Source organism: Corvus brachyrhynchos, unplaced genomic scaffold, assembly GCF_000691975.1.
Source record: "Corvus brachyrhynchos isolate BGI_N302 unplaced genomic scaffold, ASM69197v1 scaffold444, whole genome shotgun sequence".
Classification (NCBI taxonomy): domain Eukaryota; kingdom Metazoa; phylum Chordata; class Aves; order Passeriformes; family Corvidae; genus Corvus; species Corvus brachyrhynchos.
The window spans coordinates 1,064,806-1,078,119 of NW_008237886.1; the positions used below are offsets into that span (position 1 = coordinate 1,064,806).

General features: G+C 39.5%; 1 protein-coding gene across 1 annotated transcript in view; it reads left to right on the forward strand.

Annotated features, from left to right (window-relative positions):
* The window catches only part of MGAT4D (MGAT4 family member D), a 26,900-nt gene extending 13,592 nt beyond the window's left edge, over positions 1 to 13,308 (forward strand). The window contains exons 7-14 of the mRNA XM_008632435.2: positions 3,112 to 3,223; positions 4,453 to 4,583; positions 8,594 to 8,701; positions 9,537 to 9,730; positions 10,974 to 11,052; positions 11,160 to 11,238; positions 12,262 to 12,374; positions 12,903 to 13,308. Coding sequence (XP_008630657.1) covers positions 3,112 to 3,223; positions 4,453 to 4,583; positions 8,594 to 8,701; positions 9,537 to 9,730; positions 10,974 to 11,052; positions 11,160 to 11,238; positions 12,262 to 12,374; positions 12,903 to 12,929 — 843 coding nt within the window. The 3' untranslated portion in view covers positions 12,930 to 13,308. The remainder of the gene's footprint in view (positions 1 to 3,111; positions 3,224 to 4,452; positions 4,584 to 8,593; positions 8,702 to 9,536; positions 9,731 to 10,973; positions 11,053 to 11,159; positions 11,239 to 12,261; positions 12,375 to 12,902) is intronic.
* The last annotated feature ends 6 nt before the right edge of the window (positions 13,309 to 13,314 follow it).

Below are 13,314 nucleotides of genomic sequence, written 5' to 3' on the forward strand. Positions count from 1 at the left end.
AACCAGGATTTAAGCAAGTAGTTTTGTGAAGTCCATTGAAGCTAACAGGCTTACACTGGGGATGAACCTTACTGACTGATCAACTTTTCTACTTAAAGCATCTCTTCTCTTCTCTATTTTTTTTTTTTTGTGTGTGTGAAGTTTTCTTCATCAATAAAAAGCTGAGAGAATTTTGAGGTCCTTGTTTCCACTAAACTGCCTAGCATCCACCAGAGACCCTTGAAGCACTTACAGTTATGGGATCATAACATAGCCATAAAAGCAGGCAATCCAATCCCAGCCTAATAGTGAGGAAGTGCATTTGTTATTTCTGTCCATGTAGACTTTGTTCACTGAAGGAATCAAACGTTTCAAATCTGAAAGAAACACAGTTTTTAAGTGTTTTCTATTAGCACTGAGATGAAGCAAAAATAAACCATTAAATAAATCTCAGTTTCTTCGGTTAAAAACTGTTATCAAGTTCTAACTTAATGTGTAGTAGTTAACTGAACTACTGCTATGCTTTTTTTATCACCTCATATGGACACTGGGAAAGCTTTGTGTATTTATATATATTATATATATATATACACACTAGTAATACACATTGCCAGCAGCATTTCTCTAATGGATTTAAAGCCTGAGCAATATCTCAGTGAGTTCACTAGGACTCTTTAAATGGATTTTTTTTCTTCCCCTCACTAGACTCTAGGTTAGGCCTGCTTTTTGGTAGAGCTCCTAAAAGGAGCTTCACAGTCTCTACATATTCATTGTCAGTGAGTCAAAATGTAAAAATATTCTAATAAAATTCAGAAAGGAAGAACTTTCCTGTCTAATGCCTGAACTTTCATAGTATTCTTCCACTTTTTTGTTACTGCTTCATTTTTACTTCTCTTAGTCAGATAACCTGCATAAGAAAAATGAATGGAAACCCATTTGTTGCCTATCATGTAGGAAATTTTCATAGTCTTGCCGTAGTCTCTTGCCGATGTCTCTTTTTTCATTCGAAAGCACTGATGAGTGAAGGGAAGTTAGCTGTGATCATGTGTTTTGCTGGTCTTCCCATGGCAATGGGGCAAGATGACTAGACAGTTCATTATCTTAAACTTCCTGATCCAGCTGTGTGCAGCCACTGCATAACCTCCTTTGCTAGATAAGAGCATATGAGAAAACAAGTGGCTGTAAGCTGAAGGCAGAAAAAAAAATCAAATTAGAATTTGGGTGCAAAGTATTAAACATTCAGGACAATAAAATGTTGTATAACATACCGAAAAAACCTGATACTGGAATCTCTAAGCAATGGGATATGTTCTCCAAGAAGATGTGCTTTAGTTGAACACAAATTACAGGGTTAAATAAATAACTTTTAATGGCTTGTGCTACATGACATATCAAACTACATCCTCTCATAATCACTGTCAACTTCAGGAAAGACCATTTCAGACTTTTCACTATTCAAAATTACTTTCTGTTCATAACCACATTCACAATCACTTTGCATCACAGCCTCTGTGCTTTTAATCTTCACTGGTCTTGGATACTTTTCTATGGTGTTTCTTGATATGGTGGCCTCCCTAGGTTTTTGAGATACTCCAGTCTGCTTTTCATCCTTTTTTGGTGCCCCTCAATTTCTCTTTAAGGGTTCTCTAAAACCTTCTGATTCTTTGCTCTCCTCCCTTTACATCTTGCTCCTGGCTAATCCTCTAAGATCATTTAATTTTATGCAAGATAAAATTAAGGGGGGGGAGGAGGGTAGTTTGTTGTTCTCTTCTGCATAATTGTCAATTCAGCTCAATCCCCAGATCTCAGAATCTGTTAAGAAGCATTCATCTTGATCAGTTTGTCTATGTCTGTCTATTTTTTATCTTACCATCAGCAAAAGCTGACAGAGTCAAAACAGATCTCTTAATCTCATCTTTCTAACTTCATTCTATTTATTCCTGGGTTCACTGTTGCCAACATATTTCTTGTCAGCGAGCCCTACACTTGCAGTGATGCCCGAATTCAGCTAAAACCTGTGGGCCTGATCTCTCAAGCTCTTGATGATGACTCTGTGCTGAGTCAGTTGAAGACACAAAACCAGCAGGAAATCATGTTTTGTTTGTTTGGTTTTTTTCTCAAAGGATTAACTTTCTAGCTATTTAGCTTTCTGAAGCTGGTTCCAGCACCACCAGACATGCAGCAGGGCCAGTGAAGTTAGAATAAATTACTGTATGATTACATTACACCCCAGCAGTATTCTCCTGAAGTCTTAGCCTCCTCTTCCTGTGTTTTCACACCCATACTGAATTCAAACCATGAATTATTTGCTCCTTAATTATTTCTCTTGTGTCATTGCCTCGAACCTCCTTGTCTGGATTCATAATCCTCAGCTTTAGTAGCAGGAACAGCTTCTGGCTTTTCAGATGCCCAGTTCTCTGAAAGCCAGGCAAAAATGAAGCCAAGGCTTTTCCCATTTCCTTGATGGATGTCAGTCTCCTTTTCCAGGTACCCTTTAGCTGGCTCTACTATTGTACTCTGTGCCAGCCTTTACAACACCTTGAAAGCTCTGTGTATTCCTGTCTGTCAGTGTGATTCACACAGCACACCCCTTCATTACCAGTATTCCCTGGGACAGCTTGCTGTCTACTGACATCTCAGTAATCATCCACAGTCCATCTCAGTCACTTTGTATGAATGACAAAGTCTGCCCAGGCTACCAGAGCTTTTAACCATCTGCTTTAGACACCTTTCCTTTCAGACAGTTTGCCCCTGTTGCTTATCAATGCTTGTACAACCTAAGTACAATCTGTTTATTGTTGTCTTGCTTAACCTCTTGTCTTCTTGTTTAATGTTTTCTTCTAAGTGAGATCTCTTTAAGGCAGTGAGTCCTCCTTCATCAAAAAAGGGAGAAGCACCCATGGCATTATGGTCACTCCTGTAGATAATTATTTAATGAGTGATACTAAGCCAGAGATATATGTAGAAGCTAGAGAGCAATCCACTGTAGCTTGGCACAGCTTCAGTACATGCAGTACAGCAGTCAAACACAACACAGTTTTCACTTGCATGTGGCAATGTTACCACCCCCTCTGCAAGCAATAAAATCACTGCTTGCCTTCTCTTTTTCTCTGTTGCATTTTTCCCCCCCAGCTTGAAGATGATATTATAGCCACACCTGATTATATTGAAAGTATAAAAAGCTTTGCTGCTCAACAGTCCCAAGATTGGATGGTTCTCGAGTTCTCCCAGCTTGGATTTATTGGTAAGTATTAAGACCTCAGCAGGATCAACTGGATTTGGAGCTGTGTAGATCAAAAAGGTCTGTCTTGGTTTGAAAAGACAGGTGTCTGCTAAGGAAGGCAGAAGCCTCCCTTGGAATGGCAGATGCCACCCCCCTTCCCTCTGAGTTATTATAATTTTGAAATCAAGGGGCTTTTAGGCAAAGATGTGGGAAATAGGAATAACAGTTCTTTACTATTATATATCTCTATGTGTATAACAAGGCAAACAAACAACAATAACTATGGCAGTAACAGCAAACAATCACAAACCCAGTCCCAGCCTTCTCGGCTGTCAGGCCCTTTCCCCTCGACAGCAGGGACGAGCACAAATCCCGGGTGGCAGACAAGGTGTATCCAAACGGGGAACCCCCCGGAGGTCTGGGCAGGCAGGGTGAGCACGGCTACAACATAGCGAAGGCTTGAAGCAAGGGCGGGGCAGGGTGGCCACAGCCCGGCTCCCAGCAGGGCAGGGAAGGTGGGCTTGGGATCCTGGGGTTTCTCCAGCAGAAGGAAAAGCGGCCGAAGAAAGCAGCTCCCCTCTCTGTCTGAACGCTGAGACCGACTGACCCCACACCTAGGTGAAACAAAAAGAGCCTCCAGCTCTTTTGTTTTTCTTAAGTACCCAGCTATTTGTTCCCCTAGCAACATGTATGGGGGAAAATTCCTTTAACAGAAAAAAACCAAAAAACCAGGAGAGCTCCTAAAACCCCAACAAGGTCTCATTCAGAATTACATCTCAAAGCATGGAAGGACTTGCATATCAAAACTTCCTCGGTTCTTCAGGAAACATCCCACTGAAAGTAGTTTACTTTTTGTTCTCTTTAAAACTGTCTTTTTAATACAGATTCTCTTCAGCATAGAATCTAGAGTTGGGTTCCCATAATGAGGAAATTGTTCCACCTCAGGGAACTATGTGCCCCTGTAATGTGTAGTTGTCTTTTCAAGAATGGAATTTGAGCAATCTATAAAAAAAAAAAATTGCTTCCTTTTCATTGTGGAGGAGACTATGCATCCCATATCATAGGGCTGAATGATCAGCAACTCTTCAAAGCCAGATTCTATGTGAAATTTTTCATTAAATATCATAATTACTTTTATGTGTGCAAGGCTGGTATGATACTTAAACGTTTATTTAAATAAATTACATTTAAACATAAAATTGGTGATTTTTGCATTGCAATAAAAATATAACTTCTTGTCTTGCTTTCAGGAAAATTGTTTAAATCAGAAGACTTGCCACTCATAGTGGAATTTTTTCTCATGTTCTATAAGGATAAGCCCATAGACTGGCTTATAGACCACCTGCTCTGGGTTAAAGTGTGCAATCCAGAAAAGGATTCAGTAAGTATAACTGTGAGTTTATGAACATAAGTAATATTCAAACACTCTCAGTGACAAAATTTATTTTCAAAAAGTGGAATATAAATCTCTGAAACTGGACTTACTTTGGACTGACCAGAGTTTCTGCTCCTTCTTGGGTTTTAGGGTTCAGGAGTTTTAACTAGTGTAGCCAGTTCCTGCTCCAGGATTTGCATGTGTTACTTTTGTGTTGATAAAGGAGCAAGAAGAGACAGGAGTTGTGCAGAGCAGGAGATTAAGGGGAGCGGAACAAGCAAGCTTCAAGTTTTACCCTGTAGCATAAGTGACTTCTGGGGATAGCAGAAGGTCCCTGGTTTTAGACTTAGTAATGCACTGCAGAGTCTCTATACCCACTTCATACAGATAGGAGCAAGCTTTTAAATCCTGCTGTGTGGGTTAGGCCAGCTCATAGGAGTTAGAGTGAGCCTCAAGGAACTAATGTACATTCTTGCCTGCCTGTGAAAACAGATTAAAAACGAGATGCTATTATGTTGACATCACCCATTCCAGATCTAACATGTGCCAACTTACATCTGATAGATGAATATTTTACTTTTATTTTTTAAATGGCTGTTCCAGCTTCTAAGACCTGATTCCTACCTAAAATGAAGCTGTGTTCCTGAAAGTCAAGCAGGCAGCTAATGGAAGTCTGCTCTGACCAAGCCAAAGCAGAGTGGTGTCCACAAGTTTCGACTGAGTTTCACTTCTGCATTTGCAATTTCAATTGCTGTGGGTAGTGAAAACCTACTTGGACAAGTCAGTCTCACATGGCCCTTGGGTGGGAATGACCAGTGGCATGACCTGCTGGGACTATTAATGAGAATACAGAAAATGGAGAATGGGAGAAGGCTGGGGATCCCAGCTGCTGTACCTTCTCTGTTTGAGAGGTTAAACCAGTGAACTTTCTGATAGGGACCAGAGAAGGCAAGCTGACAGCTCCTCACCCTTTCTCCTTTCCAACCAACTAAGAGTGCCACAAAGTGATCACACATTGTGCTTCATGGGAGGGTCAGCAGGACACTTGTTTGTGGTCTCTGTGTGCCATGCTGTGGTTATGGATGTTTGGCATGCGTTTATGTAGAATCATAGAATTGTTTGGGTTGGAAAAGATCTTAAAGATCATCTCGTTCCTATCCCCTGCCATGGGCAGGGACACCTTCCACTAGACCAGGTTATTCAGAGCCCCATCCAACCTGGCCTTGAACATCTCCAGGGGTGGGGCATCCACAGCTTCTCTGGGCAACCTGGTTTTGTGCCTCACCATCCTCACAGGAAAGAACTTCCTCCTAATAGCTAATCTAAGCCTACTTTCTTTTAGCTGGAATCCATTGCTTCCTGTCCTGTTAATCCAGGCTCTTGTAAAAAGCCTCTCTCTGTCTTCCTTGCAAGATCCCTTCAGGTACTGGAAGGCTGTGATTCCCAAAGCCTTCTCTTTTCCAGGCTGAACAATCTCAATTCTCTCAGCCTTTCCTCATAGGAGAGGTACTCCAGCCCTCTGTTCACCTTGGTGGCCTCCTCTGGATTCAGCGAGACAGGTCCATGACCTTCCTATGCTGGACCCCCAGAGCTGGATGCAGCACTGCAGGTGGGGTCTCACCAGAGAAAAGCAGAGGGGCAGAATCCCCTCCCTCCCCTGCTGCCCACAGGGCTTTTGGATGAGGACATGTTTGGCTTTCTGGCCTGAGTGCTCATGGCTGGGTCATGTCCAGCCTCTCCTCCACCAGCACCCCCAAGTCCTTTTGGGTAGGACTGCTCTCCATGTGCTCATCTTCCAGCCTGGATTGATACTGGAGGTTGCTCTGACCCAGGTGCAGCACCTTGCACTTGGACTTGTTAAACCTCATGAGATTCCCATGGGCCCATTTCTCAACCTTGTCCAAGTTTTCAGCCTGGACTGACTATTAACATACCAACAAGGTTCAGCTACATCTGCTCACTAAGATGTTGCAGAAGACAGTTTGTGATGATCAGAGCCATCAGATCTCTGCATGGTTCAGAAACTTTGTGATGTTTACCTCCTGTGAACCATCATCCATTTCTGGGGTCCCCAGTACAAAAAAAAGTCAAGGACTTGTTAGAGCAGGTGCAGAGGCCACAAAAATGATCAGAGGGCTGGAGACAGGCTGAAAGAGTCAGAGCTCTTCATGAAGATTGAAGAAGAGAAGGCTCCAGGGGAGACTGTATAGCACCTTCCAGTACCTAAAGGGGGCTTATAGGAAAGAGGGAGAAAGTCTTTTTATGTGTTGTGACAATACAAGGGGCTACAGTCCTAAACTGAAAGAGGGTATGTTTAGATGGGGTATAAGGAAAACATTCTTTATGGCTAGGGTGGTGAGTCACTGGCACAGGTTGCCCAGGAAAGGTGTAGATGCTGCATCCAGTGTTCCTGACCAGGCTGGATGGGGCTCTGAGCAACCTGGTCTAGTGGACGGAGTCCCTGTCCACGGCAGGGGGGGTCAGAACGAGATGATCTTTACAGGCGTCTTTGAACCCAACCATTCCGTGTTTCTGTGATCATATCCAGTGGCCTGTGTCTATCACCGTGCAGTGGGAACTACAGGCTGCAAGGGTGGAAGCCTTGGACTCAACAAGCAGCCTTATCTCAACTTCTGCAGAAATGACCACGCCAGCCCCATGCCACCGATTATTCTCAGCTGCTGCCAGCACTACTTTTGGTAGTGCTGCCATAGCATAAAACAAGAGATTCTAGAGCCTGTATTATTACAGGGATGAATTGCAAACCCTGTCAGTAGAAAGATCACAAATTTATTTTCTCAAAATGATTTCTTCTTTACTGAAGTATAGTGTGCCTTTCAGAGAAACAGCTGCCAGTAAATCCATTTGCACGCAATATATTGTGGTTTTACATTGTTTTGCTGAACATCTGCTGTGGACAAAAATAAAAATACTTAGGTTTTTTTATAGCTTTCCAGGGCATTTTGAACTTTTAATTAGTACTCCTGTGGAAACCATAAATCCCTCATGAGTTTTGGTGGTTTTAAGCCAGCTGAGTGAAGACTTAATCACTTCTAGCTTTAGAAGGCATTAATATAGTTAATGTAACATTTTTCTTTTATAGAACTGAAAGCACTTGATGGAAGAGGTAAGCACATTATCCTCTCAAATTTTAAGGTATGAGATCTGGGATACATAAAAGTTAAATGTTCTTCCAAACTCATATAATAATTCTGTGGCAGCACCAAGAGTACAACCCAGAGAGTCTCATTTTAGTTCTTTGCTTTGTTCCTTGCCATTATGCTTCATTGCTGCATTAATTACTGTGGCATGTTTGTGTCATTGTATCAAACTACGATGCACTATAGAGACAAAGAAAATAATTACATTTAAAGAAGTAGTTTGCTATCATTCAAAGATCAAGAAACTCCAAAATTATATTACAGTTATTTAATTCCTTGGTATATGTTATGTCCCAGGTGTAGTAAACTGGAAAATTGTGGTTGAAATACAGTATTTAAGGGCTTTATCTAATTATGTGATAAAAGATCCATAACTTATAGTACATTAAAAGCCTTGCAAACACAACAGAAAGAGGCAGAATTATGACGGTTGAAATGTAACCAGAATCTATCTTAAGAAGGTCAGTTTTGGTCAAAATAGTTTAATTAGAATGATACGGAAAGGCTAAGAGTTGAAATAAAGTTTGCCAGAAACAGCTAAGAAATCAATCAGTTTCAGATTTGAGTCCATTTTTGTCACTCTGAGATGAGATTCATCGCATACTGTGCAGAAATCCCTGAATTACTGGTGGTTGAGCCTTCAAATCTATGTAACAGCATGAGTGGAATTACGAGTTTTGGTCTAGCAACAGTGTATGTGACATAAGGTGACTGTTAATTTAAGGATTACTCATTTAAATATGGATAAAAAATCTGGACCCATACCCTCAACTACATAATGAAATTGCCTTATGGAACATAGTTTGTCTCTCCTTGATTTAAATAATCCTTCACTCCCTTTTACTTTCTTTCCAGACACACTGTGAAAAGGAGAAGTCAAAGTTACGTATCCGTGCTAAACCATCTCTCTTTCAGCATATGGGAGTTTATTCATCATTGGCTGGGAAGATACAGAATTTGAAAGTAAGAATAAGAAATTAATGCTGTATTAAATTATATGCTTGTGTTCTGACTTTTCTCAAAGGAGTTTCAAGGACCACATCTTTGGCATTAGATGGCATTTCCATATCCAAATATGTTGTTTTACAGATTTGGTAGAGAATATTGATCTGGCATCTAAGCTGCAGATGGGGCACACTGCTCCTCCACAAACACCTTTGAATCTCTCATCTGAACAGGAGCATTTCATGGCATATAGGAACCCTCCTCACAACACAAGGTTTCAGATGCTCTGCTCCATGATGGTTTGTTTTGGCTGAGCAGGTCGCATTCCCAATAGGAGGGACAATTAGGAAAGAAGGTATATTGGTGGGACAAAGGTGTGCCTAATGTGATGGCCACAGATTTTTAGGGAAAGTTTGGGGGGCAAACCACATATCTGATAAGGACAAGAGAAATGATGAACCAGACTTCAGGAATCTCCTGATGGTGCCATCTAGACTAGTGACAAGATTTCTCAATTGGATCAGGCTAGAGATTGACGTAGCCTTTAGCAGAGCCCAGGAATCACATGTTCTGGCAGAAGGCATCCTAGACAACTATGAAATAGCCTCCTGTGAAGATTTTTATTTTTACATCTTGGCAGTTAAGAAACAATCAGTACACCTCTGTCTACAAATTGTAACATTGAGTCCCAGTGATTACACTGGAATTAATATTCTATATCTATTAAAAATAGATTGTATATTTTTTGACACTGAGGTGATTATTTTCTGGAATAGCTTCCTATAGTAATTATAGATATCAATGCACTTTTTTTCCATTGTATGAGTGAAATTATATTTCTTTATATCAACAGGATAAAGATTTTAGAAAAAATCTGCTACTTAAAGTACATAATAATCCACCTGCAAAACTGGATACAAGCCTAAGAATATACCACCAATATACCTTGGAAAAAGTTTATAAAGGACAAGACTGTTTTTGGGCTTCAGCTCCAGTGGCAGGTGACTACATCAGGTTCACATTTTTAAATCCACTAGAAGTTGAAAAGTAAGTATTACATGGTATGGAACATGGAAGCCTACATATATCCACTTTGGAAATGCTTGAGTCTGTTCGAAATTATCACTGCTCAACTGTTTTCATAAACCCTTTTACTGACAAAAAATCCATTATTTGCTATTTATCTTATCTTCCTTTTGAACTCCCCTCCTGAAAATACATTTCTTCCTTGGTAATCAGAGAGCTTCTTAATTTTTTTCCTTTCATTTCTTCAGGTAAATATTTTACACTCTCTGATGATAATTCTCAAAGGAATTTAACTGATTAATTTCATCAATGGAGTCAGTGAAAGCTTTATTTGTGTAGTTGCCAACAGGAAGGCTGTTTGCATGATGTCAAGTCTGTATCTCCACCTAGTGAGCTGCAGTGAATGACAGTTGTTACAATAAACACTGGTGTTCTGTATTAATCAACTAGTTTATGCTTTATGAAACTTGGGTAGCCTGTAGTTTTGCATGTTCCTGTTACTGGGAAGCTGCTATGGATGAAGCTAACTTACAAATGGTATTGTCTAATGGCTGGTCCCAGCCCTGTCACATTGCTAGTCTGTGAAAATGTATGGTTAATCCTATAATATTTGGTGGTTTTAGGCCTTGAATATTTGATATCAGAGGAGAGAGTTTGATGCTTGAAATTCTCTTAGTTCTTTTTGGATCTAAACCCCTAAGAACTATTAATGCCAGAAATTTAAAACCAAACAGGGATTTTTATTCTTAAATGGTTTTGACTGGATTCTTGTTTTGCCAATGCTCTTGCTTATTGGCTATAAAGGAAATTGTTTGGAAGCACCTGAGTTGACCAGTATTGATAAAAAAGGGGAATTCTCCTGGCATGTAGTATATGGCTTAGTAGAAACAGAAATTTTTGCTACCATTCACCTTCCAGAAGCCCATTCCACTTCAGTCTGACAATTATAGGAACAGATGAGAGGGCAGATCTTCCTTAGCTATTTAAACATGGGAAGGTAATTTATTTGGAACTTGAGCACTAAAAAAGGGGAACACTTGCATTTGTGGTTCCAGAGAAAGATGATTTAAATATTTGTTCTGTTTAAAATAAAAAGACTCTATTATGGTTTGGTTTACAGTTTGAAGGCCTATTTCTGTTCTCTATAGTCCAAAAATATGTAAAGAAAATGTATCTGAAACTTTCCTTCAAAACTGGAAAGAATTACTTCCCTAGAACTCTTCTAACGTATAAAATACCTGCAATAATACACCTTTATCATCAGGTACTTGTTCAGAAGTGGAAACATGGAGCACCCTGGTGATAAACTGTTTAACACTACTGTGGAAGTGTTGCCAGCTGATGTAAGTCTTTCATTTCCAACCGTATTTCATTTTCAGAATGATATTCAGCATAAAATGTCATACCCTAGAAAATACTTCTTGAAATTTTATTGCTTTATTTTTCACAGGAAATGCTAATAAAAGAATTGGTTGATAATGGAAGTAAATTAAACTACCCAGCAACCAAAGACGGGTATCTAAAAATAGGTAAATTGTTTATTGTGACTTCAAAACCAGAAATTTTGTTCCTACATATAAAGTGTTTCTGCCCTTAAGGATTTCATTAACTCTGTGATAAATTCAACATTCCAAGGTGAACTAGTAAGGAAAAGAAACCCTTTGCATTACTGCGTAGTGTATGGTGTTTGCCAATGACTCTCCTATTTTGGTTTAAGTATGACCAGTGGCAAAAGCCAAGAGATCTAATTAGAAGGAAAACTAATTACAGTCTCTGTTGTAAAGGGTTTTCCTGGCAAGATTTTGGTAGCTGGGGTGGAGGGCTGGGGGTGGTGGGGGAACTACAGGTGTGGCTTCTGTGAGAAGCTGCCAGAAGCTTCCCCTTATGTCCAGTGGAGCCAGTGGCAGCCAGCTCCAGGATGGACCTACATCTGCCCAAGGCTGAATCCATCAGCGACGGGAGTAGTGCCTTGCGGGATAAAATATTTTATAAAGGGGGCGTAAAACCTCTGTGTAACAGCAATTGAAGCTGGAGAGAGGAGGGAGAATACATGAGAGAAAAAACTCTGCAGACACCAAGGTCAGTGAAGAAGGAGGGGGAAGATGCCATGCTGACTCCCCTGAGGAGGAAGGAGCAACAGAGACAATATATGATGAACTGACCACGATCCCCATTCCCTGCCCCCCTGCACCCCTGGGGGTAAGGAGGTAGAGAAAATCAAGAGTAAAGGTTAGCCCAAGAAGAAGGAAGGGTTGGGGAAAGGTGTTCTTAGATTTGGTTTTATTTCTCATTACCCTACTCTTACAAATAAATTTTTTTTTTTTTTTTTCCCAAGTCAAGTCTGGCTTGCCCATGACAGTAATTTGTGACTGATTAATCTCTCCTTGTCCTTACTTCAACCCATGAGTCTTTTTCAAAAGACTTTTTTTTTCCTTAATATATTCCTGGATCTAATTTATAGTTTGTAATATAAAGCTTTTCACAAGTTTGCTTGGAAGTATATTTCATTCTAATAAATGTTCGTATGGGTCTTGTGGGTTTTTTTTATTTAGGGGCTTTTGAAAATGGCATTGCAGAAGGCAGCATTAATCGGTCAGTAGGAAGAATACAGGCTATTCGTTTATCAGTCAGTTCTGATTCTCCAGTCTGGGCAATACTGAGTGAGGTAAGCATGTCAATAAAAGCATTTTTATTATTCATTATGAAATGAGTTTTGGTTTTTCCAATCATATAGTATTGTTAATCATTAATTTTATTTAATTTTGAATGGAATTTTGTGTGGAAAAACTCACACAAGTGAAGAATTATATTAATTCTTTTCAGGAGATAAATTTACTTCATTGAAAGTGCTGGAAATGCTCAAATGGGATGATTCTCCAGTTTTGCAGTGCTGTAACTGTAGTTGCTAGGACTTGGATTTTGACAAACAAAGCTTTTTTTCAGTCACCATCTTGGATATTAATTACGTTATGTCAACATTTTCAGATGAACCTGTGATTTTTTAATTCTTCCAAGTTTTTCCCAAGTGTTTGAATGTCTGTAAGTCCGTAAATAGAAAATACTTAGCAGAAGTCACTAAAGAGAATTACTACATCCTTAAACCCTAGCCATAGCTGGAAGATGGGAAAAAACTAATGTCTTAGGCAAAGCTCCTGCAAGATTTTAGAAAATAACAGATTTTGTTTTTTTCCAGGTACTTATCAAGACATCTGAAAACTGAAAAAAATACATTTTTGATGTGTTACTTGTTATGTATTGTTTGAAAACAAGGCTGACTGCAACAGAAAAAAAAAGGACTGGGTCAAAGGATCAATTCCAAACCCATTTAATTATTAATACTCTGTATTAGGAAAGAGTAGAGATAACTCTTACGTCTTTATATGAAAAGGTATATGAAAAGAATGTTAGTAGTTTCTAGAAAATGTTCGTGAGTAATATGTCATATAAAAATCTCACCTTAGCTTGGCAACATTAAATAGATATTATTATAAACAATTGAAAAGGCATTACAGCCTGCCTCAGGGACTAAAGCATAAAGGTATAAAAAGCTTCACCAGAAATAAAAATACAGACATTTTTGAAAAATATTAAGGATGTGATATTCA